Source organism: Neltuma alba, unplaced genomic scaffold (assembly GCF_004799145.2).
Source record: "Neltuma alba isolate B1F8T4 unplaced genomic scaffold, ASM479914v2 tig00011956_pilon, whole genome shotgun sequence".
NCBI classification, from domain to species: domain Eukaryota; kingdom Viridiplantae; phylum Streptophyta; class Magnoliopsida; order Fabales; family Fabaceae; genus Neltuma; species Neltuma alba.
The window spans coordinates 54,309-78,191 of record NW_021636534.1 but is presented as its reverse complement, the minus strand read 5'-3'; the positions used below and the strand labels follow the sequence as shown (position 1 = coordinate 78,191).

The following is a 23,883-nucleotide window of genomic DNA, read 5'->3' as shown; positions in this document are numbered from 1 at the left end:
ATCTTAAAAATATGTAGTTTAGTACAGTTAACACTGTTAAAAATATTTTAGAAAGATTTTAAAAATACTGTTTTTAGCTGATATTTATATTAAATAAATTATATTTTTATAGCTACACAAATTTCATTTTCTTAAAATAAACATAAAAGACTTGATTAAAAATTTAACTAATTTTTAAATAAATATATATACTTGACTGTATATCTTTATAAATTTTGTAACACGTATATCTTTAAGCGTTTTAAATTATAAATTTAAACAATTTATAAAATCTTTTAAACTTATATCATTTAAAGTTTACGGTAAACCAAAAAAAATTTATGTATTTGAAATGTGTTTTTACAATTTAAAAGAAAACAAAATAAATAATTTCTAATAAACGTGATAAAAAAGTTAAAATTATAAGATTTTATAATTTAAATCAAAATTAATAAATTTTATAATATATTGAAAATTTTAAAAATATACGTATTAGAATTCATTTTTTTATAAAAAATATTTTTTAGAAGATATAAATGTCTAAATAATTATTGAGTAGAAGTGGCATGTTGGTTAAAAATTTTTTTTTTAAGTATCAGCTAACACCTTGGGTAGATAAAAATAGAATCTTAAATATAAGAAAAAGATTTGTATAACATAAGTTATAATTTTATGAAAAATTTATATATGTTTTTAAAATAGAGAAGATATTTCTATAATTGAAATAAAATAAAAAGATATTTGGTATATTTTACTCTAAATTTTACTATTATATATTTTTCAAAAAATAAATAAATTTCGTTATATATGGTCCATTCTTCTTAAAAGCATTTTTTTATGCTTACCAACCCTTCCGATCCCAACGCTCTTTAAAAAAATGAAAGGAAAATAAGTTTTTTCCAGCACACCAAGGCCCCAGATGTGCCATCACACGATATGTGCGTGTTAATGACTTGAGATTTAATAATATGCGAATGATACCTGAAAACGTTAAAATTTTATTTATTTTCATTTTTTTTAAAGATACTACCTCCACTCCTAATTATAAAAGTTAATTGACTAATTTGAGGAGATTAAAAAAAGAAGTTAAGTTAGTTATTTGTAATAAATAAGTGTTGTCTTTCCTAAAATATCATTACTAATCATATATGTTAACTAAAACTATCATTATTAGAAAAACTGTCTTGAAAAAAAATGCATAAATATGAGAAACAAAATGGATTATAATTTTATATTTATGATTAAAATAAAAGTCAAATAAGACCGGAAGTAGTAGTATTGAGGATTAGCCCGGTTCCTAACACGGGTCTTGAATCTAGATTCTCACAAGTATCGTTGGCAAAGTAAAATAAAATTCTCAAAAATATCAAAACATGATGGACCCTCACGCGTGATGGTCATTATCACAACCTTCCAAAATACTTCCAAACAGCAAAAGTAGTAAAATTATGGTTTATGAGTAGGTTATAAACAGTTTTTTAATAATAACAATTTACAGAATATAAAATAACTATGTGAGAGTAGTCTTTTTTAGTTTGCATGAACATTTTTATTGATCATAAATTCAAACAGGTGCTAAATCGATAGGTGGGGTGAAATGTGATTGAGTAGCTACAAATGGTAAAAATGCTACTTATATTTTTTAAAAATACACCACACATGTGTTTCAAAATCTCATTACCATTACAAAAATCTCATTAGCCTTCGTGATTCCTCTTACTTTTTATTCTGATAAAAAAAAAGATTAAATTGTTATGAAATCCCAAGCAGAAAATATAATCATTAAAAGTTTTAATAAGAATAGAGTAGTCTGTAATGACAAATTTTAGGCTTGTAAGATAATAAATGACAACAGTTCACTTCCTATTAGAACTTGTTGGTAGTTATTTTTTCCTGAAAATCTTGTTGTAATTCTCCCTAAAAGATATTATGCCATGATCATACTGCCTGGAAAGAATACCATGATCAGTGCTATTTTATGATGGACGAGTGGAGGACAAGGAGATTTGGTTAAAATAGTAGGAATAAAATAAATCATAATAAAATGCTAATCTTGTTTAATTTGAAATCTTATAATATTTATGTGTGGGACTTGGAGCTGATATATCACATAATATTATGTAAGAAATAAAAGGGTTTTCAGTATTCTCGCCAGTCACGACTCATGAATTGAAAACAAAAGTTAATTACGCGCCTGCTCATGAATATCACGCGGAATATCTGATTGGAACCTCAATACCAAACCCTTTTTTTTTTTTAAATCAGCGTCACGTGATGTAAGGTCTCCGATTTTATAATGACGTTAATTTTAAAATCAATTGATTGTTTTTTTTTGTTTTTGTTTACCCTACTCAGTCGGTAAAAACTCTAATTTATGGGGTAAATAAACCGTAATCCAAAATACAGAATAAAACATCAAGGACTCCACAGAAGAGGGCGATTGCCTCATTAGTTGAAATTTCCTACACTTGAAATAAAACCTCTTGAATGTTTAAATTCAACTATAAGGTTGCTTTTTGGGCCAACAACAGTAAGGTTATTAGACTTTGGTAGTTTGGCAGCTGCGTTACCGTGTTTTTTTTTTTTTAAATTTTTTGTTTCCACATCAATGCATTAGTCAAAGGTTTTTATAATCAATTAACTGAACTAATTCTTATCTGTCCTCTGTCCTAACATGTCTCGGCAATATTTAATGTGGCAGATAATTACAAGGAAGGAGAGATTTTGATGCAAAGTGTTAGATAGTTTTGAAAAGTTATAATAATGTTTACAAAATGTTTTCAATTTGTTTAATGATTTCTTATTTTAAATTGCACAGAAATAAAATTTCATAAAAAAGGCAAAGAGAAAAAGTAATAATTTTACTTGACAAAGTTATTTTCGGCATTTTTATTAATTTGTTGATACTGTTGCATTCAAAATATTTAAAAAAAATTCTAGAAATAAGAAAATAGAAACTAACATAACTAGTTTTTTACAATAAAAAAATCCAGTTCTAATATTTATTTTATGTTTATTACCTTCTAAACATTTTTCCCCGTAGAAAATTAAGCGAGGCTTAAAAGAGTATCCCGTGGGCCCCAAAAAAGTCGCTTACAGACTTGTTCCGGGATTTGTCCGATCGAACCTGGTGCCCCGGGGCATCTAGCAAAACGAAACAAATCAATCAATATGTCCAATTAAATCCGCACTATTTATATACCATTTATTTCAGTTAATGCGTGGGCTACGCCGCTACGGTCCAGATGATCAAGGAATATCAAAATTGACACTGTTCACGACGAAGAGAAAGAACCCGGTGGCGGGGGCGCTGCGGGCTGTGACTGGTGACTGGTGAGGTGAGGAGGGTCCTGGAAGGTGAAGAACAGAGACGTAGCAAGGAGAAAGATGGCATCTTCGGGAGGTAGAACTCCAGAATTGAGGAAAGACTCTGTGTCAAATCGTTGGGTCATTTTCTCACCGGCCAGAGCCAAGAGGCCCTCCGATTTCAAATCCAAATCCCCCACGAATCCCAACCCGTCCCAACAAAAATGTCCCTTCTGCATCGGCCAGGAGCACGAATGTGCGCCCGAGATCTTTCGGGTACCGCCCGATAACCCGGACTGGACGATCAGGGTCATCCAGAATCTTTACCCAGCTCTCAGCCGCAATCTCCGTGAGCCATCTGTCTCCCGCCCTGTTTCTTCCCGCGAGATTGGTAATTGTGTCTTGGACGGGTTTGGCTTCCACGACGTTGTGATTGAGACTCCGGTCCACTCTGTTCAGCTGAGTGATTTGTCTCCCGAGCAGATTGGACAGGTTTTGCTCACATATAAGAAGAGAACCGAACAACTTGCTGGCCATGAATCAATCAAATATGTGCAGGTTTATTTCCTAATTGGACCCCTCTATCTCTCCCCATTCTGGGAATGTTTTACCTTCCAGCGCTTCGAGGCCCAGGCGCACAGCTTGTGCCTGAAGCTCGCTTCTGCTTACTCCGGATGCTCTCTGCTAGCTTTGATATATAGTGTAAATATCTTACAGTTAACTGTCCATGAAGTAACTTTGGTTTTTTAAATTTTGACGCCATCACATCTTCATCTTGCATTGTTCTGGAAAATTTTCCCATTTATTGTCTTTTTATCAAATAACTTCATGAAATATGAAGTTAAAAATCTTGTATTCTTGGACAGTTTTTATATATATGCTTTGACATATGGCGCAGAAGGTTGGTTATGAATTATTATAACTTGAAATAAGATATTGCCTTACAAATTTAGTTACCTATCTGTATCTTACAGTACCGTGCCCTCGACACCACCTATTTCCTATGGTCTTAAAACTCAGAAATGGTGTGAGTCATGAGTTTATTTTGTCCTTAGAAGATTTTGATATTCTGGCCCTGTTGTAGCATGCACTAGCAAATCATGTTAGCTGTGCATATTTCTTTGGAATATGCGAGTAGCTGAACGACTAGAAGTTGCTAAATGAATATCAGCTACTGTAATTCTGGCTACATTTTTTATGTTATTATCTTGCCTTGCCTTTTCCTGCGACTGAGTTAGACGATGCAGTTGCATATAATCTGATCCTTTTTTTGGGTGAAAACATATTATTTTATGTAAATTGATAATTTTCTTTCTTTCTACCTATCACGTTTAAACTTTATATGAATTATATTTACTATTGAAGGTGTTTAAAAACCACGGTGCTTCAGCTGGTGCGTCAATGAGTCACTCTCACAGTCAGATATTGGCCCTTCCCATCATTCCTCCTACAGTTTCTTCTCGTCTTGCAAATATGAAGGATTATTTTGAACAGACGGGGAAATGTTGCATTTGTCAAATTGGATCTGAGGATCTTGTGATTCATGCTTCTACCAACTTCATTTCACTGGTTCCTTATGCAGCTACTTTCCCCTTTGAGATTTGGATTGTTCCCCGCTATCACTCTGCGCATTTCCATGAATTGGATGCTGAAAAGGTAACTCCTCATTGCTTCAAAATTCCTTTTTTCTTTTTGGTTTCCGTTCTCCTATCTATGGCATACTCTGATAAGACATCTGATGGAGGGATGGGCCAAAAGACTTTAGTTTAGTTGCCGTATTAACTGAGAAAATTATTTTAATTGCTATAGATCTTCAATGCTCACAGTTTCTAATGAAAATGGAGATCCATGTTTCTACTTTTGAAGCTACTGCGTCATTGACAAATGTTTCCCGTCACTACTGGAAGTTCCGGTAATACTAGGACAGTGACAGAGATAAATGTTTTTATTACATCCACGGTGATAGATAATCGTAAAATGGTCTGCATCCATGCGATCCTCCTCCCATGCCACAGATTAATCATTATTTCTTGACATTCACTTGGCAGGCAATTGATCTTGGAGGTTTGCTGAAACTCATGCTTATGAAGATGGCCATTCAATTGAATAATCCACCATTCAATTTTATGATCCACACTGGTCCTCTGCGTTGCCAGGGATCTGAGACAGCGTATGCCCATTGGTTTTTACAAATTATACCACAACTAACTGGGATTGGAGGCTTTGAACTTGGAACAGGGTGTTACATAAATCCTGTGTTTCCAGAGGATGCTGCAACTGTTCTGAGAGAAGTGGAAATCCCAGGATCCGGATAAATCAGGAAGAAACATTCTTGAGTAGCATCAGCATGATTTCAACCTTTTTTAAAGTGAGAAAGTAAAACCCCTGAACTTCTTATAGTTGTGAAGTTGTTTATTTTAACAGGTTGCACTTCAAGAAGCCTCTTGTGACGCTGTGAGGGAATCTTCAGGTTTTACACGTACTCTAATAGTAGCCATAAAGCCTTTACGTATTGACCGGCTCATTCTGTATGACTAAGAGGGGAGGGGACATTCAGTGCTGTTGAGAGGGAAGAGGAAAAAGGCACTTTCCAATAATTTGAGTCTTCATTGATTGATATACGAAACATCTGTTGTTTGACACGCAACATTTGCTCCTCTCATTCTTGCTGTTCTTTACTGAATATTTTGAGTCTCAAGGGATGATGTCGGTAAGGGGTTATTTCTCCCTCTTCATATCCATTTTTGGTATTTATCATGACAAATTAGTGGGGCCAATGACTCGATCTTTTATTGAGATTTTGGACTCAGATTTAAATTAGTCAACGTTAATTAGCACAGTTAGTCATGATCAAGCGGGGGAAAATTTTTAAAATTAATCTAATTGGTTTATTTATGGGAATTTTATATAATTCTTATTTTTAAAAGATATAAAATGATTCTAAAGAAACTTTATCTCTTAAAATAAATTTATACTACCGACATGTATAATTAGAAGTTTAAAACTAGCAATCACGATCAAATCACTGCTATATTACTGTGGTTACGTTGGCAAAGAAAAATATTGCATTCCATGCTTTTTTTCTCTATATATTATTCAAATATTGCTCTATGCTTATATCTCTTGGCAACAAAAATCCCCGACTTAAGAGGGATGGGTGGCTCCTAGTTTTCAAATTATTAAAATATATAAATTTATATATGATATAAAATTCTAACTATTTATGAATTATAAATAACATAGTTTATATATTAGATTTTATGTCATGTGACACGCCAATTTAATATCAAACAAGCATGAAAGTTAAGTATTTTTAATACATATACACATAATATAATATGGATGTGGATATTTTTTGGTGGTCTTCTAATAAATGGAATCACGGAGACTCATTCACTTATTATAATGTCCTTAATTAATTTTTCAATACAAACTTTTTTTACGAGGGCCAAAAAAAATGCAAACCTTTTTAGTTCGTATTCATATTATATTATATATCAGCCCGCGGAAATTTCAAAGTAGACGTGATTTTTAGAACTGTCGTCAATGACGTAGTCGTCCGCACCAAATATTTTTTTGGGCAAATCCTCTAAAATTAATTTCAAATTCCAGATCAAAATGAATCCAATGTAACGACTTTGTTGCAGTCTAGATACTTAGCTTAGCAGATGAATTTTGATGGAATTAATTTGAATATATATTTTAAGCTGATAATCTTAACCAATCTATATTTATCCACAAGATAAACATTAAAACGTGGTTAATTAATTCGTTTATCTTCTAAATTTTTTTAAAAAAATCGGATCGCCGGGAGCCGGGGGGAGTACGGTCTCAGGCTAATACATATAATCATGCGAGTATATTGGAAACCCCTCAAAATTTCTCACTGTGCTTGTGCTTCTAAAATTTCAGGTTAGCGGCGACCCCTTCTCCAAGCTTTCTCTAAACAAAAGCTTCCGTACCTTAATTTTACACACGTCGTTGACTCCGTTGCGGGTTCAGTCTAGGTCTCCCCTTCTCTCGCTCTCCACCTCATCTTCTCCATCAACTCCGTCATGGAAGCAGCTGCTCCATCCCCTGATAGTAGTATCCTTGTTGCTTCTTCTCATTTATGCTCTGTTATTTTCTGTTCGGTATTTTGTTTCTTTTCCTCTATTGTGTAATTTGATCATAGGGTGTTTATGTTATTTGCCTGTCTTTAGTTTGTGGTTAATGTCTTCCACGACACTCACAGATGCTCGTAGCAGAGCTCTGTAAACTGGTAATTAGGTGCTCGAAACCTTTCATATTCTTGGGAAAAGATACGGATTATATTCTTTGTGTGGCTTCTAACGGTGTAATATAAGTTGCCCAAGTTTTATAGCATATTGGAGTTGCTATAGCTTCCGTCTTGTCTGGCCATTGGTTTCAACTGTCTTTTATTTGTTTTAAGCTTTATTTGAAAAAGCAAATTGTTTCCTTCACCTGAATATCATAGGAGCTGCAGATTTAATACAGAACTTGTCCATGGATTCTGAGTCCAAGACTATCGACGTGCCCGAGTCTGGAAATAAGGTTTGGTTTTGCTACACATTCAGTTGTATATAATTTATATCATATATATGTGTATATATATTAAAAAGTTACCTGATTAACTATTACACAGAGTGGATCTGCCTTTTCCCCCGGTACAGCTAAGGGGACAAGCAAACCGTTTTATCCAAATGCGCGCTCCGTTTCTAATGGATACCCTGCTGCTTATTATTATGGAGGTAAGAATGTGAGGTAAGCTGTTATAAGAGCATTTATATTGATGAATTGGCAAAGCTGTTATGAGATCACTACGTTGATTGAACAATTTTTTCCTTCCAACTTGTGAGGTAACTGGCATATATTTCTTCAGGTTATGATCAGGGTTATTCCAGATATGTGAACCTTGACGGAGGGATGACTCCCGTAAGTAACTCTTGTCTGATTCTACTTGCTAGAATCAATGCCTCTTCTTCCTTTTTTTATACGGTATCTTAATTTTAATCATTCTGCAACAGTATAGTTTACACAATTGTGCAATTGATGCTTTTGGTATTTATTTATTTGTTTATGATTTAAGTTAGTTTATCATGTCCTTGTTTTCCCTTTTGTCCTATAACAGCCGTTTCTCTCTTCAATTTTAATAACAGGGTGTTTATGGAGATACCTGCTCTTATATGTATCATCACGGTTATGGCTTCACACCGTATGGAGTGTATCCGCCTGGTTCTTCTGCTCCAGCCATGCAACATGATTCTGCTCCAATTATGCAACATGATGGACAGCTCTATGGGCTACAACAGTACCAGTATCCGTGTCCCTATTACCAAGCTCAAGCTTTTGAGGATGGCTCTTATGTCCCAAACAAACATAGTGTCACGCAGAGGGAAATATCACCTTCAGTTAATGTTAATCACGCCCCTTCATCAGTTGTCATGAATAAAGGAAATACAGCCAGCGTTGTCAATGGTGATAGCCCAAATAACAATGCGTTTAAGGCACCTTTAACAAGTCCCTTCTGCTCATCTATGAACTCGAATGACTTTTATCCAGCGGCTAGCTCGCCGGCTCATGTTCCTTTGTCAGGATACCGGGGTACTAGAATTAGTACTGATGGAGCCCACTCAGCAATCCGTTCAAATGCTTTATTGTTCTCTGATAGGCAGTCCAAACATGGAGCAAGATTTGGATTATCTTCACCAATGAATCCTGGCAAAGATTTTTCTTCTCAGAGGAATCAGAATCTTGCTCTTTCTCTTCCCCGTTACACGGTATGTTTGACCCTTCTTCCCTGGTCCTCTAAGCGTCCATGCAGGGTAAGAAGTAAAATCAGCTATCTCCCGCCCCATAAAAATATTTCATTTGTATGATTTTGGGTTTAATTAATTTTTTAACGTTTTTAAGTTCATCACGCAACCACTTTGATACTATTTTTCATTTATTATATGTATACATGCTTCTTTCATTTATGCATATCCATCCAACAAGATGGTCATGATCTCTGTTCATATCACACGTCATCCAGTTGATAACTCTCTTTTTATGTTTTGTCCATATTGTCTATGATCATTTTTAAACAAAACTTTAATTCTGTCGCACTTGTCTGCACAATTTGCAGGGTGCTAGACCATCGGCTGGATTGGAACTGGTTTCTGGTTCCACGACCAGGATGTATCCGAGCAACGAAGTGTATGGCCAATACGGAAACACATGGTCTAGTTTTCCATATGGATCTGCTGCTTATGGATCTAGAGCAGGGAATGCTCCTGGCGGGCTTAAAGCCTTAAGCAATAATCGTGGTAGTGGCAATTGGAAGAAGAATATGGACGGTTTTAATGAGATGAGTAAAGGACCTAGAGCTACGAATTCTGATAATAAAAGTGACGGTGATAACAAAGAAATGCCTCTGGTTCCCGTGAAGGAAGAGTACAATGGGGAAGATTTATCTGAGAATTATTCTGATGCAAAATTTTTTGTCATCAAATCTTATAGTGAAGATGATATTCATAAAAGCATAAAATATAGTGTCTGGGCTAGCACCCCGAATGGCAATAGAAAGCTAAGTGCAGCATATGAAGAAGCCAAGGAGAAACCCGGTGGCTGTCCTGTATTTTTGCTGTTTTCAGTGAGTGTACCATATGCAGCATTCAGTTGGGTAATTTCTAAACTTGATTTACTAAACTACCTGGCTGACCTATTCTATGTCGCTACAGGTTAATTCTAGTGGGCAGTTTGTTGGTTTAGCTGAGATGGTGGGTCCTGTTGATTTTGGAAGTACTGTAGAATACTGGCAGCAAGACAGGTGGACTGGTTGCTTTCCTCTGAAGTGGCATATCATTAAGGATATACCAAATACTGTGTTAAGGAAGATAACACTAGAAAACAATGAAAACAGACCTGTAACAAACAGTAGGGACACGCAGGAGGTATTTGTGAATTCGCTTGTTTAATTATATCCTTTGGGTCACAACTCTTTCAGCTAACAATGTTTATCTCTACACGCATTAGGTTATGTTTGCGAAAGGCATTCAAATTCTCAACCTTTTCAAGGGGCATCCACGCAAAACATGCATCCTGGATGATTTTGACTTTTATGAGAACCGTGAAAATGCGATGCAGGAAAGAAAATCTAAGGAACATCAGTTCTCAGGACATGTAACGTGCACCTTTCGACGCTTTACTCTGATCAAATTTAACGCATTTGACATCTTGCTTAGACTTTTAACTGCTGTATCTTTTCTATATTGGCTTCTTTTAAATTGAAGATGTACTGAGAATTGTGCCATTTGATGATGGCCTTTGCGCATCTACAGGTCAGGGAGCTTGGTGATACTAGAACTAATGAGACAGTTAAGCTGCCCGAGTCTGTGGATGGAACTTTGGCGAATCAATCAGCTCCTGCGGACTTGGCGTCCGTAGGCTTGGAGTCAAACGCGTCACCATTAGAGGAGCGTGGATCGGCTGAAGCTCTTGAAGACTCTTCACAGCTGCCGAACTAGTGATGTTGCCGAAGCCACAAGGGATTCCAGATGAGGGTGCCAGTATATGCTAATTCTTTTTTTGCCTTTTATATTGTTTCTCCTTTTAGTAGTAGGGGAATGAATTCTTAATTCCTGATATAAGAAGTATTTCCTTGCTGGTTTTCTCTTGGCTCTGAGCAAGTTGGAGGTATATTTTAATTTAACGAAGCTCAATATATAGAAATTGTTTTCTCGTGGCTTGAGCAAGTTGGAGGTATATTTTAATTTAACGAAGCTCAATATATAGAAATTGCGGAATAACTCCATTTTTTCGAAATAAATTACACACAATGTGAAAAGGGGAAAAAAAAAATTTCCGGTTATGTTACTGAGCAGTGAAGGAACAATAAAGTAGTGATATTAATGGGTATCGTAATTCATGGCTGCATCCAACTAGTGGTTATGAACCAACTCTGAGGGATGCAAGCTTCAAATAGGACTGGCATCCTGTGCATTTGTACAATTTGTAGCTTCTACAGATGCCATCTCTGTTTCAAAACTATCAGTCGTTATAGAATCCATTGTGCCCTCACACGGCTTAACGAGAGTAGGATTAATGCATTGATGGTAAATGCGCAATTCACAATACTTACATTAAATTTTTTATATCCATTATATTAACTTATCTAATGATACATGATCATGTATCTTATATTTTAAATATTAATATTTACTAGTATGTAATAATAAATTATCATAGAAAAAATATATGATTATATGTGATTAAAAAACTTTACATAATGAATATAAAAACCTTGGATTTATAACATATACATTTTTTTTATTTGTGAAAAAAGAGAGAGAAGAAAATTCACTAAAAAGTTGTGCAATAAATTTTGTTTTTTCAGGTATGTAACTTAATAAGAAATAATATCGGCACAGAAATACGAAATTTGCAAATATTAGAAATAAATAAATAAAATGTAAAGTAAATATTTAAATTTAATTTATGCCATCAGTTATATGTGACCTGTGGTTCTATAATTTTTGTCTGGCCATTTATAATCAATGGTTCTTATTCTTGTGTATATACTTTAGATTTAGATTTATCAAAAACAACAGAAAATTACTGCCATCCGGAATCGTAATTTTTCATCGAGCATGAATGTTACCGGCACCACATCGCCGTTCCTTTGATGAATCGCTAATTTTAATTTTCTATTCTTTTTTTTTGGGTGTTTTTTTAAAAAGAATTATTATTACTATCTCCGACTTCATTTCATTTGCCGCTCCACTGCTGGAAACGTTCTAGGGCTTCTGGTGTTTTCTAGTTAAGCGAAAGCCATCGTTGTCATTCCCTGGGTTTAGGGGCTAGGGTTTTTCTTCTGCTCTTGCTACCGTCTCGAGAAGAAAAGTATTTAGAGTTGTTAGTCTCAACGCTTCAGAAAGATGGGTTTCAACATGCAGCCATATGGGATCCAGTCGATGCTCAAGGAGGGCCACAAGCATCTTTCTGGCCTCGACGAAGCAGTTCTTAAGAATATTGATGCCTGCAAGCAGCTTTCCACCATCACTCGAACTTCTCTTGGTCCTAATGGTAAAGCATTGTTATTTTTTATGTGCTCTGATATCTGATTCAGAAGCCATTTCTGCGCTCTACATTTTCATTTATTTTTTCAATATGAGATGTTGCCTATCCGTTGCGTAGCTTAGATGTGAAAGGCTGGGATTTTAGAAGTGTTGCCATGAGTTGGTATATGGGGTTTTTAGTCCATTCTGATCTCCCATTGGTTTAATTGAGATGGAACCTTTCACGGTTATTTTCAAAATCCCGAATCAGTTCAACAGAACGCACTGCCTGGAGTTTCCGTACTTGTGGCGATTGTTATCCACTCAGTGGCTGCTGTTGGCGCAGAATTAAATAATATTGGATTCTTATCATATATTTAGATATCGTTTCCAAAGTAATGCTTGCCTGTCCTCACCCTGTAGCTTATGTTTCCTTTTTGAGTTCTACTAGCAGCAAATTTTCTTAAAACTATGTTTGTTTTTGGTAAATTCTTTCCTACATCTTAGGTACCAAAGAAATCAATCTCTTGGACTACTAGTCCTTCTTTGGGTTACGATTTTTGCAGAGTTATAATCCTTCTTATGCCATGTCACTCTTTCAGGTATGAATAAGATGGTTATAAATCATTTGGACAAGCTATTTGTTACAAATGATGCTGCCACTATTGTAAATGAACTTGAAGTTCAGCATCCTGCTGCCAAGATTTTGGTTTTAGCGGGGAAGGCTCAACAAGAGGAAATTGGTGATGGAGCTAATTTAACAGTCTCCTTTGCTGGGGAGCTCCTTCAAAATGCTGAGGAACTTATCAGGATGGGATTGCACCCAAGTGAAATCATCAGTGGATATACTAAAGCAATCAATAAGGTTTGTCAGTCCTTTAGCAAGAGGCTAAGTAACTCCTCTGTACTGCTTCTCTGTATTTGTGTGTCTAACTTACTGTCATATGTTTTAGACTGTTGAACTCTTAGGCGAAATGGTTGAGAAAGGTTCAGAGAATATGGATGTCCGTAACAAGGAGCAAGTTGTTTCTCGAATGAGAGCTGCTGTTGCTAGCAAGCAATTCGGTCAAGAAGATACAATATGTTCACTTGTCGCAGATGTAATATTATACTGGACATCCTGTTTCCTATTATAAATTACTGTTTTGGTGCATTACTGAAAGTCCTGATGCATTTGAAAAATATAGGCATGCATCCAAGTCTGTCCAAAGAACCCGGCTAACTTTAATGTGGACAACGTTCGAGTTGCAAAGCTCTTGGGAGGGGGACTTCATAACAGTGCAGTTGTTCGAGGAATGGTGTTGAAAAATGATGCTGTTGGGACTATAAAGCGAGTAGAGAAAGCAAAGGTTAGCTTTCTAGACATTTTGTGGCTTCTGGGTTTTTGTTTGTGGTGCTTTCTATACACTTGCAGTGGAGTCTTGTCTTTCTTAATCATTGTCATGCTTCCTCTTGATTATTTCAGTTTTCAAGTTACATATTCTGGGATTTGCTTGCTGTTCATTCGTTATTGGTATTTTATTCAACTGTATGAATATAGTAACAAATAAAAGCTCGTTTGAGTTGTAGTCGTCTATTTGAGTTTACTGCAATTTATGATTGTGTCCTAATATAATAGATGGGTTATGTGAACTGGTGAGAAAATTTGTTAAGCATGGCTTAGGTCTTGGGGAAGCAATTTCTATCATATGAGAGAGATTATTCTGTACGGCTTTTGATTCTCTCGTAATTCATTAAAGGGTTACCTCTGTTAACAGCTTGTTCTTTTATATTTGTTTTGCAAGTACATACTACGTATGCAAAGATGCATGTGGTTGAAGAAAGAAATGCTGGATTTTTTAGATTGTTTTGACATATTTTTCTTTATCGAGCCAATGTTTTGTGCTATGTAGAAGTCTGGAATGTAGGGTGGAACCTGAGGGTATTATGAGGAAAATTGTTTTCCCCTTCCTTTTCTGTTGAAATTTGTAAATTTCGTGGTATTTGAGAACAAGTCCAGTTTCTTGTTTGATTTAAATTGATATTGAGCCAATTTATCGTTATTTCTCTTTTGCTCTCGATGACAAGAAGTTGATGTATCCATATTCCGTTTCCGTAGCAATAAATTTGACTGCAAAGGTTCAATAATATTTTCCTCTCGGATGTGGCTGAGTTAGAACTTGAATAATAAATGGATGAATTGGCACTTGGCCTACAATGTAGTTTTAGTTCCTCCCTAGGATAAATCCTAATGATTTTGATCAATTGCCTTTTATCATTTCTTCAAGGAAAGTTGAAATCATTAGAATAGGTAGGATGTTTATTTCAGTCCATTGCAGTTAATGCATAGTTTCCGCCCAATTTTATCATTTTATATGGTGCCTCCATATTAAGGGTCTTGGATATTCTTTCTTCGGTATAGTGGTTTATTACCTTGTTTGCTTGAATCTTGCAATGCACAAAAAGATCATTGCATCAGATTTTGAACTCATTATTTTCTGTACTTGCTGCAATTATGAAGCCGCAAATTCTATTTGATTCAGTAGTAATATTCTTTGTTAATGCCGTGTTAGGTAGCTGTATTTGTTAGTGGTGTTGACACATCGGCAACTGAAACCAAAGGGACTGTATTAATTCATTCTGCTGAGCAGGTATATTTCCAAAGTCTCAAATACTATGGTCTCAAATACTGAACTGAGGCAGCTTTGTTGCTGGAGCTCAACATTGTTGCCAAATAATAATAATAATAATAATCATCATCATCATCATCATCATTATTAATGCTTGTATTATTATTAATGCTTGAAACATATTGGCAAACACTTGGGACTATTTTTTCAGCTGTTCCCATTTTGGTAAAGAATGGATTATGTGCTAGTGGAATGTAAAGAGTTGTTGCTGTTCATGCTTAATCTAAAACCTACATATATGTTTGATTATATTATTATTTTATAACCTCTTTCTTTAACTCAGTGGGATGTTGACAGAGCACGATGGCGTCGTGTGATTCATGTAGCCGACCCCACCTAGTGGGATAAGGCTTGTTGTTTGTTTGTTTGTTTGTTTCTTTAACTCAGTGCTTTTGCTAATTGGACCCATTATCTTCTTTTGACATTCTATAGCTAGAAAATTATTCAAAAACAGAAGAGGCTAAAGTTGAAGAGCTTATCAAAGCAGTAGCTGATTCAGGTGCCAAAGTGATTGTTAGTGGAGGGGCAGTTGGAGAGATGGCATTGCATTTTTGTGAGCGTTACAAGTGCGCTTTTCCATACATCCTTTTTTACCCCTTAATATTAAAGTTGAAAACCTGGGTTAGTATTGAATATGGTGATGTTCTAACCATTAATTCTTGCTTGCAGGCTCATGGTTCTTAAGATTAGTTCAAAGTTTGAACTACGTCGATTTTGCCGCACTACTGGAGCTGTTGCTATAGTATGTATCTTTTTACCTCTGACATGTAGAGAAGCTTTCAAGTTTCTTTTTAACCCATTTGCTTTTCCTGTAACAGCTGAAGCTTAGCCAACCAAACCCAGATGATCTTGGATACGTTGATTCTATTTCTGTTGAGGAAATTGGTGGTGCCAGAGTATGTTTAGAAAATTCTTTACATGTTAATTTTTGTTTTGTTTTCCCCCTTTGCTTTTATATCGCATCTTATTTTGTTTCTTTGTTTACTTTTCCTTCATTACACTCAGCATGACTTTTCCCCTCACATATGAGCATGTGTAGGTGACCATTGTGAAGAATGAAGAAGGTGGAAACTCTGTATCTACTGTTGTTTTAAGAGGAAGCACTGATAGCATACTGGATGATCTTGAAAGAGCAGTTGATGATGGTGTTAACACTTACAAGGTTATTTCTGGCATATGCTACCATAATAGACTGTTTGTAAATCTTCTCTCATTCTGGTCTTGTTAAAATAGTGGTTCCACAGTCCTAGGGTTGTTATTAAATATGTTTGGTTGAGTGTAATTTTGCTTGCTGCATGTGCCTCATGCACCGTTGTTTATCAGGCCATGTGTCGGGACAGCCGTACTGTACCTGGAGCGGCAGCAACAGAAATTGAATTAGCTAAAAAAGTGAAAGAATTTTCCTTCAAAGAGACAGGGTATGTTGTATATATCTATTTTTGGAAAAAAGAACACTATTGTATGTATATTTGTATGCATCTACATGGCTTTTCATAGCATGGGAGTAATGTTTGTTCTTTGGTTCTGTGGATAATTGGTTCTTGTTCTTCACCTGTAATGATGTAACTTGTTTCTTACATCACGCTTTACTTTGTTTAATGAGAATCAGTTACTTGATGCATGAATAGGACATGCTAAATTTTCAATGGCTCTGCAGATTGGATCAGTATGCTATAGCCAAATTTGCTGAGAGTCTTGAAATGATTCCTACAACTCTGGCTGAGAATGCTGGGCTAAATGCTATGGAGATTATATCTTCTCTGTATGCAGAACATGCCTCAGGAAATACCAAAGTTGGCATTGACATAGAAGAAGGTGTTTGTAAGGATGCTTCAACGATGAATGTCTGGGATCTCTATGTTACGAAGTAAGCTTCTATGTTTTCATATCTCCCTCCCTCCCTCTCTATCTCACCAGCGTGCTCACACACGCACTCAAAACCTATAGTTAGGACAGCTACCTAGGTAAGCTTGTCATATAAAAATTTGAAAGTGATTGATAAAAAAGCGTGGATGGTTAGAAACACCAGGATGCACAATGGATTAGTAATGGAGATTATGTAAATTCTCCAAAAGAGCATTTGTGCATAATATAAAAAGAATAAAAATTAGGCCTTTAAGTTGGTAGAAAAAATCAGGCAGTACTCCCCACAATTCCGATCCAGAGTATGCTCCTCTCTGATTTATCAAGTCCCTTTTTGTTTTGCACAAAAAAGGAAAAAAAAAAAAGAATAGAATGCTATTAGGAAGAAAAATAGTGGGATCCCTTTGGAAAAGGTATACTTTGATTAGTGACTTGAATATGAAATGATGTTGGGATGAACCGTTTTTATTGCTGCTTGATGTCATTTATCATTAGTTGACAGGTTTCATCGGTTTTGGTTTAGGTTTTTTGCCCTCAAGTATGCTGCAGATGCTGCGTGCACTGTACTACGAGTGGACCAGGTAATACTCTAAAAAAAAAAGTAGTCAGTGGTTTCATGATCAATATTTTGGAATAATTTGATGATATTCTGTTCGAATATTTCGATGGCAACTAACGGGTCTGAAGAACGGGTGAAATCTGGGCAATTACGGGCACAGTGTCCATGTAGTTACATTATGATTCAGAGGGTATGGTTTGAAACTTTTAGTGCATGAGGGAGGTAGGGGTTGGCATGATTTTATAAAACATTGATTTGTAGGTAGCATATAGCAGTATGGCTAGAAACAGAAATGTGTAATTCGTATTTATTTGAAGTAGATAACATTGATTATTGCATCGTGTGCAGCCGTTAATTTTTGGGAATGCTTTTCCGAACGTCTGGAAACTTTTTTCTTTTGGGTGAAGAAACAGGGCTTTAGTATGTGAAATATGCATGTTGTGGTAACATTTGAAACAAACAGCCTAGCCACAAGCTTTATTTACTCATCAACATTAGAAGAAAATACCTGGTGTGGAAACTATTTTGAAGTTTCTTGTGTTTTTTTATGGGATAAAAAAGTTTGGGAAACAAACAGGTGTACCATTGGTAATCTTGGATAATTGTTATTAATGTTAGCTTCTATTAAATTCTTGTCAGCTTTTATGTTCGTGGATCTTATGTTATAATATGATGTTTTTAGATTATAATGGCAAAACCAGCTGGTGGCCCGAGGAGAGATCAGCCTGCTGGCATGGATGAAGACTAATCTTTTCCTTTTAGAACTGGCTGATGTTTTTGTCTGTGTTGATGATTGGATCTCAAAGTGGGTACTGGACTTGGTATGGGCATCTTGCTTTCTTTTCGATGCCAGTGGTGGGGTTGATGCAAATTTTGGATTTTGATTTCAGTGGATTGATGTTGAATGTGCCCTGTAAATTTTATTCATAGTCCTCTACCTAGGGTAATGGTGTTTGCTGGGAATCTGGGTACTGTAGCAATCTTAAAAAGTTGATAATTTATAGGTCTCTTGGTTGCGCTGTTTTTCGTTTAATTCGTTAACTCAGCTTTTCTTACCACCAGTCTCCGATTGTATCTTTTTAAAACTATCCAATCACTTCACCAGATAACTTCTTTGTTCGAGCCACATTGTACCAAGTTTTTCAGAATAATCACCTTTGTATTTAAAAGGGTGCCATTTTAATTATAATTTACGTAAAAAGACATTTTTAAAAAGCGCACAACGTAATGCATTGTTTTTAGGAATTTGAATTATATGGATATACATCTGTCGACGTAATGATTGAAGTGTTATCCAATACTGAGCACAGCAGATGCAATGGTGCTTTACAATTAAAACTGTCAAACCGCTTCTGTAGTCAAAAGTTCTGACAGGAGAATTCTGGAACTCCGATGAGGGCAACCGAATTTTTTCAATTATTAGTAATAACCATGACATCTAATCTTGCCTAGAAGTTCAACATTGGCTCTTAATTGACTAGACTGGGCGAGGGGGGCGATTAACTACTTAACTTCTTGAGACTCTTTACAAGAACAAAAGCAGATTGAGCATCAATCATAGGGGGACACTGAACATGTCAACATTTACTTGGAACTAGTGTTTATATAGAATAAGGCCTTCTATGGTGCTCTAAAAAGATGTTTGGATAATTTATAACAGACATCATGATCTTCAACATGCACATCAGAAAGTGCAAGTTATGTCGGGACAAGATAATGTCCTTCGTCCTGACCGTTGATCCATACAAGAGGAGTAGCCACTGCAAGTAGAGCGAAAGAGAGACCACAAACCAATTTGAACGTAGCCCTCCGCAGGGTTTTTTCCATGCCAGTTCTCTGAGCATTACTTTCACTCCTGGCAACTACCTCAGGATGCATCTGCATGTCGACATCACCAGAAAGCTCATCTGATACTGGGACTGACTCCTGACCACCCTGTATCTGTACATCATCATTATAACCACCATCGCATGATAAGCTTTCATTCTCTTTGGAATCATTATTTTCATGTGAGAAACCATTCTGATCACATTCAGATGTTGGACTCCACTCAGCATTGCCTGAGGATAAACTCCTGTACCGTCTGTTCTGTTTCTCAGAGCTACCGGAGTTCACATCGAATGGGTCTTGAAGAGACTGAATGAGCTTTCTAGGAGTCTTGAAGATTTTTATGTTGTCTACATTCACCTGTGTTCGAGACCTCTGAGAAGCAAATAGTCTATATGTCAGTTCTGGGGATGAAAGAACTTATGATTTCAATAAATAAACATGGCAGTTTAAAAAAAGATTCTTGAGGCTTTAATGATACACAAAATAAGATCCCATAAGGAGACTCGATACCACAGACAACGACTTTATGCAGTGTTAGGTTCAAGTACTTTCATTAACATGAAAAGATATTTCAAATGTAATTTATGACAGACACGTGAGAAACTTACCAGCGGACTTGTGGTGGTGCTTCTGGATACTCCAAACCTAGGATTCTGATGCGTGAATCCAGCAAACTCCTCTGTTGAATCTGTCCTATCCAAAACCTCATGATTCGCAGAGTTCTCTAACCACTTTTTTGACATATCATTTCTCTTCACAACCTCTGAAAACAGGCCATCCTTGAGAGACACGTCAACTCCTCCATTTTCCTGGCTCCAAAGTTTCCTATTCACACTTCGACGCTCATAGTTCGAAGTCTGAGAAGTTTGGCTCATCGCAATGGGAGACTCGCTCACTGATTCATATCCTGGAAAGAAGTCCAGAGTCCGTGATTCTGGTGAAATAGATCTAGGAGAATGCTCTCCTTCACAAGAAAAGTTTTCCCCTTCATTGTGGTCACCCATGCTAAAATTTGAGCCAGTCACTGAGCCAGGACTTTTAATATATCTTGATTTTTTGTCAGCTGCAATTCTCTTAGCCGTTTGCAAAGCTTCAAATGCAGCACCTTTCACATATGCCATTTTATCAGCCTGGCACTTCTCCATCTCCAGAATGATCAAATCGAGTTCTGAGAATATGCTCCGGGGGTCTAGACATTTCATCAAGAAGTTTACCATTTGAATGGCTGACAATCTCTTCTGGGAGTTCCCTTCCACAAGCCCAGCATTCAATATTCTCAATCCAGATTGTATAAGCAATCTTGCATATGCTTCAACAATCAAAGCATTGCGCTTAGCTAAGGCCATTACCAAACCCAAATGCGAGTTATTTTGGGTGGACCTGCCCTCTAAAGCTACAGCAACATTCAGGCAGACCCTATTGACCACGTCATCTGAAGCAAATTTCCAGTTGTCTGAATCCACAAGAGCCTTTAAGCAAAGGGATGCTCCTGAAGCTAGGCTCTCTTGAGAAGAAGTGAGGGAATCAGAAAGTGGCTTACAGAGGGAATGAATTATATGCCTCTTTCTGTCTTCTGGGGTTGTGGGATCAATTCCATATCTTGCAATAGCTGGAACCACCTTTGAGCAAGCCTGCTGAAGTGGGAAAGACCCCGCACTTGAAGCTAAGGTTTGCACAATGGATTTCATTATGCTGTCTATCATAGGCACAATCTTGACGCCATGAACTCGAGCAAGAACTTCATAGAGTGAAATCGTGAATTCTCCTGATAGCGAGCCGGTATCCTTAGTTTCGCAAACTTGGGCGAGGAAGATAGGAATGGTCTTAAAATCCAAATCTTTCACGTATGACTTCAGTGCTTTCATTGCACACTTGCGGCTGTCCGCATCTTTGTCAAGGTTTGCAAGCTCTCGCCGGATCACTGGACTGAGACTTCTTCCCATTGCTTAACTATAATCCAAAATCAAACGATTTTCTTTAGTAACTATAACAAGGGCAAGTCGTAAGCACCACTCATTAACAGTTCAAGTACATTACAGAGATCTCATTTTGGGTATTCTACTTCAGATTTTAGTATTCATGCACACCATTTAATGCTTCAACATTTCAGTTATTATACTGTTTGTAAACAAAAATTGAATCGTGCAAAACAACCGTGGGCCAATTCACACTCGAAATTTTTCTTAACTTTCATGGGGCCTCAAACCAATGCAAAGCCATTAACTTGCAACTCAGTTGTTCTCTTCCTTGCCTTGGATTGCGGCAACTAGAGGAGAAACAGAATATATTATATATATTTCCTTTTCCCACTTCAAACCATCATAAGGAAAAGAAATCTCCGACCAAGAATGGAAGACCTCACAGATCTTGTGAAGAGGAAAAATCTTAACAATAAGTGAAGGACGAAGAAAAGGAAAAGCGACAACAAATCTGGTTTTCATTTCGAAGAAATGACAGTGTTTATGAATCTACGTCTTGTTTTCTCGAAGAAAGATAAAAATTCAACCTTCAACAATTCTTGGAGAAGAAAGGTGATAATGAGGAAGAAGGGAATTTGGACCCCAAGTGAGTGTATTCACAGACAACGCGAAAGCAAGATTGCTCTTTTTACATGCGCATTCATTTCCTCCATTATATCATTCGAGAAGAAAATAAAAGTTGTAAATGGGCATTCAAATCAACTAAAAGCTGCAAGAACAAAGCATGAGAAATCAAACAGTATAGAACAAAAAGAGAGACTTCAAATTTAAGCAAGCAAGTGCACCTTTATGAAGCTGAAGCTTCTGCTTCCTTGCGCACTACCGGGTGAGTGCTAGCAAGATAGAGGACTTGCCTTCAGAAGCGTGGAGCTGGGAAGAAGGCGAGGAAGCTGTCAAAATGTGAAATGGGCTTGGAGGTTCGATTTCAAATTTAGCGTATTTTGTGGGGCTCTGTCCCATTCCGCTGCAAATTCAATACCTCGATTTTCAAAATCTTTCTTCAAAATTCCACCGCTATCCTTCCCATATAAAAAATTCCTTCCAGGACCACAGGACCCTCCCACATTTTGCTCTTTTCCTTTTGTACTTTGCATGAAACTCCCGCATTGTTATTTGTCACGTAGCAGAAATAATAATAAGAACAATAATAAATTAATAATAATAGATCATGTTTATACACTATTTTTTTGGCGAACAGTCGTGTCTATGTGTATGGATATTTCTGGTGCAATCACAAAAATTAAAATCGTTGCTGCTAAAAATTAATTAATATGATTATGTTCCCATAAACAGAAGAAAGTAGCAATTAAGTACAATATGTTTCCCTTTTCTTAGAGGTTTTGCATTTATTTATCCTCATATTTAGTGTCATTAATCAACGTGCACGATTGAAATAAATATTTAATTAATTTCTAATCAAAACGAATCAGGATAGTAGATACATTGATTTTGGTTAAAGAAAAGAAAAAAAAGAGTAAAAACATTGGTCTTTCGAAATTAAGTAGCGATTAAGTACAATGTGTTTCACAAATTCATTAATTTTGATTTTATTAACCCTCGATAAAATTTCCACATTAGTTATAGTGGTTCGTTGAATGAGAATTTAAACAGAGCCCAAATTCAATTTACCTCCTTTTATACAATCTCATTGATTTCTAAGTTTCAGTTTCATTGTCTTTTTCTCCTTAATTTCTTTTGAAACCAAAAGTTTATTTGGATCAAAATCAAATCATGATTTTAAAAATAATTTTAGGATATATGAAATAAATATATAAGAGAAGTTTTATCTTAATTTGTTTAGCGGGTATTTGGATAGAAACCAAACCATGGTTTCAGAAATGCTTTTATGGTTTACGAAGTAAATATGTAAAGGAATTTGTCTCATTTTGTAGAAAAATGCTTCTGAAACCATGATTTGGAGGTTACCAAATACCCCTTAAAAGCACTTTGTACATTCATCCAAACACTCCAAAACAGAAAATGAATGCCAATAAATACAATTGACAAGGGTCAATTCGGTCAAACCAGATTGCTCATCTCGCTGTCACGGCCTTCTTGTTTTGTCTTTGACTGAGATTCCAATTCCAAATGGATATGGCAGTAATAATAAATATACTGAATACTATGTTTGGGGTAAAGTGCTTTTCCCGCCCTTAAGAAATTGGATTTGGGGGAAATTTGAAATGCGCGCTCAAAACGCCACACGAATTTAAAGGGAAGCCAACCAAAAGTCTAAACTCAGCTTCCTTCTCCAGCTACCGCTCCAACTGGCCTGTGCATGCAATGCAACAGACAGAGGCGTAGGTGATTGATAATTTGATACTACCTCCGGTTCTTAATATAAGACCCCATTTGACTTTTTATTTGGTCCTAATTATAAGACCCCAATCCATTTTATCTATCATATTTATGCATTTTTTCCAAGATAGTCCTTCTAATAATGATAGTTCTAGCCAATACACTTAATCAGCAAGGATATTTTAGGAGTGATAACAACTTATTTATTACAAATAACTAAATTAACTTACTTCCTTAATCTCCTCAAATAAGTCAACAGGGTCTTATAATTAGGACCGGAGGTAGTATTACTGATTTTCTTTTCAAAGATAATAGCGGCAAATTGTGACCCTTCGCACCATGTTGCGTCATTATGCCAATAA

General features: G+C 36.1%; 4 protein-coding genes across 6 annotated transcripts; 3 read left to right on the top strand and 1 right to left on the bottom strand.

The window, feature by feature from the left end:
• Positions 1–3,228: 3,228 nt before the first annotated feature.
• LOC114719865 (ADP-glucose phosphorylase) lies at positions 3,229–5,983 on the top strand. Its single transcript, XM_028905430.1, has 3 exons — positions 3,229–3,843; positions 4,651–4,941; positions 5,334–5,983. The coding sequence occupies exons 1-3, from the start codon at positions 3,367–3,369 to the stop codon at positions 5,598–5,600; spliced, it is 1,035 nt and encodes a 344-aa protein (XP_028761263.1). The 5' UTR covers positions 3,229–3,366; the 3' UTR covers positions 5,601–5,983.
• Positions 5,984–7,184: 1,201 nt separating this feature from the next.
• On the top strand, positions 7,185–11,007 carry LOC114719862 (YTH domain-containing protein ECT4). Of its 2 annotated transcripts, XM_028905425.1 has the most exons (9): positions 7,185–7,371; positions 7,763–7,839; positions 7,931–8,036; positions 8,168–8,220; positions 8,445–9,065; positions 9,413–9,919; positions 10,008–10,220; positions 10,303–10,449; positions 10,608–11,007. In XM_028905425.1, exons 1-9 carry the CDS (start codon positions 7,341–7,343, stop codon positions 10,791–10,793), a joined length of 1,941 nt encoding a protein of 646 aa, XP_028761258.1. In that variant the 5' UTR covers positions 7,185–7,340; the 3' UTR covers positions 10,794–11,007. The 2 variants fall into 2 exon arrangements, with proteins under 2 accessions (XP_028761258.1, XP_028761259.1); XM_028905426.1 differs by lacking the exons at positions 7,185–7,371; positions 7,763–7,839 and having other exon boundaries at positions 8,031–8,049.
• Positions 11,008–12,040: 1,033 nt separating this feature from the next.
• LOC114719864 (T-complex protein 1 subunit theta) lies at positions 12,041–18,435 on the top strand. The gene is made up of 13 exons (XM_028905429.1): positions 12,041–12,351; positions 12,926–13,188; positions 13,277–13,423; positions 13,511–13,672; positions 14,876–14,953; positions 15,425–15,558; positions 15,662–15,734; positions 15,811–15,888; positions 16,032–16,154; positions 16,316–16,410; positions 16,650–16,859; positions 17,379–17,436; positions 18,097–18,435. Exons 1-13 carry the CDS (start codon positions 12,204–12,206, stop codon positions 18,160–18,162), a joined length of 1,635 nt encoding a protein of 544 aa, XP_028761262.1. The 5' UTR covers positions 12,041–12,203; the 3' UTR covers positions 18,163–18,435.
• A 309-nt stretch (positions 18,436–18,744) lies between these two features.
• On the bottom strand, positions 18,745–22,116 carry LOC114719863 (protein SINE1-like). 2 transcript variants are annotated; one of them, XM_028905427.1, is made up of 3 exons: positions 22,009–22,116; positions 19,853–21,194; positions 18,745–19,616 (listed from the first exon to the last, which is right to left on the bottom strand). In XM_028905427.1, exons 2-3 carry the CDS (start codon positions 21,185–21,187, stop codon positions 19,113–19,115), a joined length of 1,839 nt encoding a protein of 612 aa, XP_028761260.1. In that variant the 5' UTR covers positions 21,188–21,194; positions 22,009–22,116; the 3' UTR covers positions 18,745–19,112. The 2 variants fall into 2 exon arrangements, with proteins under 2 accessions (XP_028761260.1, XP_028761261.1); XM_028905428.1 differs by lacking the exon at positions 22,009–22,116 and adding an exon at positions 21,751–21,821.
• Positions 22,117–23,883: the final 1,767 nt, after the last annotated feature.

What these genes read in the sequence shown, in the direction of transcription:
- LOC114719865 (XM_028905430.1), top strand. Translation starts at nt 3,367, where the DNA reads ATGGCATCTTCGGGAGGTAGAACTCCAGAATTGAGGAAAGACTCTGTG. An exon ending in AATCAATCAAATATGTGCAG is followed by an intron (nt 3,844 to 4,650) that starts GTTTATTTCCTA and finishes TTACTATTGAAG; the next exon opens with GTGTTTAAAAACCACGGTGC. An exon ending in ATGAATTGGATGCTGAAAAG is followed by an intron (nt 4,942 to 5,333) that starts GTAACTCCTCAT and finishes TTCACTTGGCAG; the next exon opens with GCAATTGATCTTGGAGGTTT.
- LOC114719862 (XM_028905425.1), top strand. Translation starts at nt 7,341, where the DNA reads ATGGAAGCAGCTGCTCCATCCCCTGATAGTA. An exon ending in TGCCCGAGTCTGGAAATAAG is followed by an intron (nt 7,840 to 7,930) that starts GTTTGGTTTTGC and finishes ACTATTACACAG; the next exon opens with AGTGGATCTGCCTTTTCCCC. An exon ending in TTGACGGAGGGATGACTCCC is followed by an intron (nt 8,221 to 8,444) that starts GTAAGTAACTCT and finishes TTTTAATAACAG; the next exon opens with GGTGTTTATGGAGATACCTG.
- LOC114719864 (XM_028905429.1), top strand. Translation starts at nt 12,204, where the DNA reads ATGGGTTTCAACATGCAGCCATATGGGATCCAGTCGATGCTCAAGGAG. An exon ending in ATGGTGTTAACACTTACAAG is followed by an intron (nt 16,155 to 16,315) that starts GTTATTTCTGGC and finishes GTTGTTTATCAG; the next exon opens with GCCATGTGTCGGGACAGCCG. An exon ending in TGGGATCTCTATGTTACGAA is followed by an intron (nt 16,860 to 17,378) that starts GTAAGCTTCTAT and finishes GTTTTGGTTTAG; the next exon opens with GTTTTTTGCCCTCAAGTATG.
- LOC114719863 (XM_028905427.1), bottom strand. Translation starts at nt 21,187, where the DNA reads ATGGGAAGAAGTCTCAGTCCAGTGATCCGGCGAGAGCTTGCAAACCTT. An exon ending in GCACCACCACAAGTCCGCTG is followed by an intron (nt 19,617 to 19,852) that starts GTAAGTTTCTCA and finishes TTTGCTTCTCAG; the next exon opens with AGGTCTCGAACACAGGTGAA.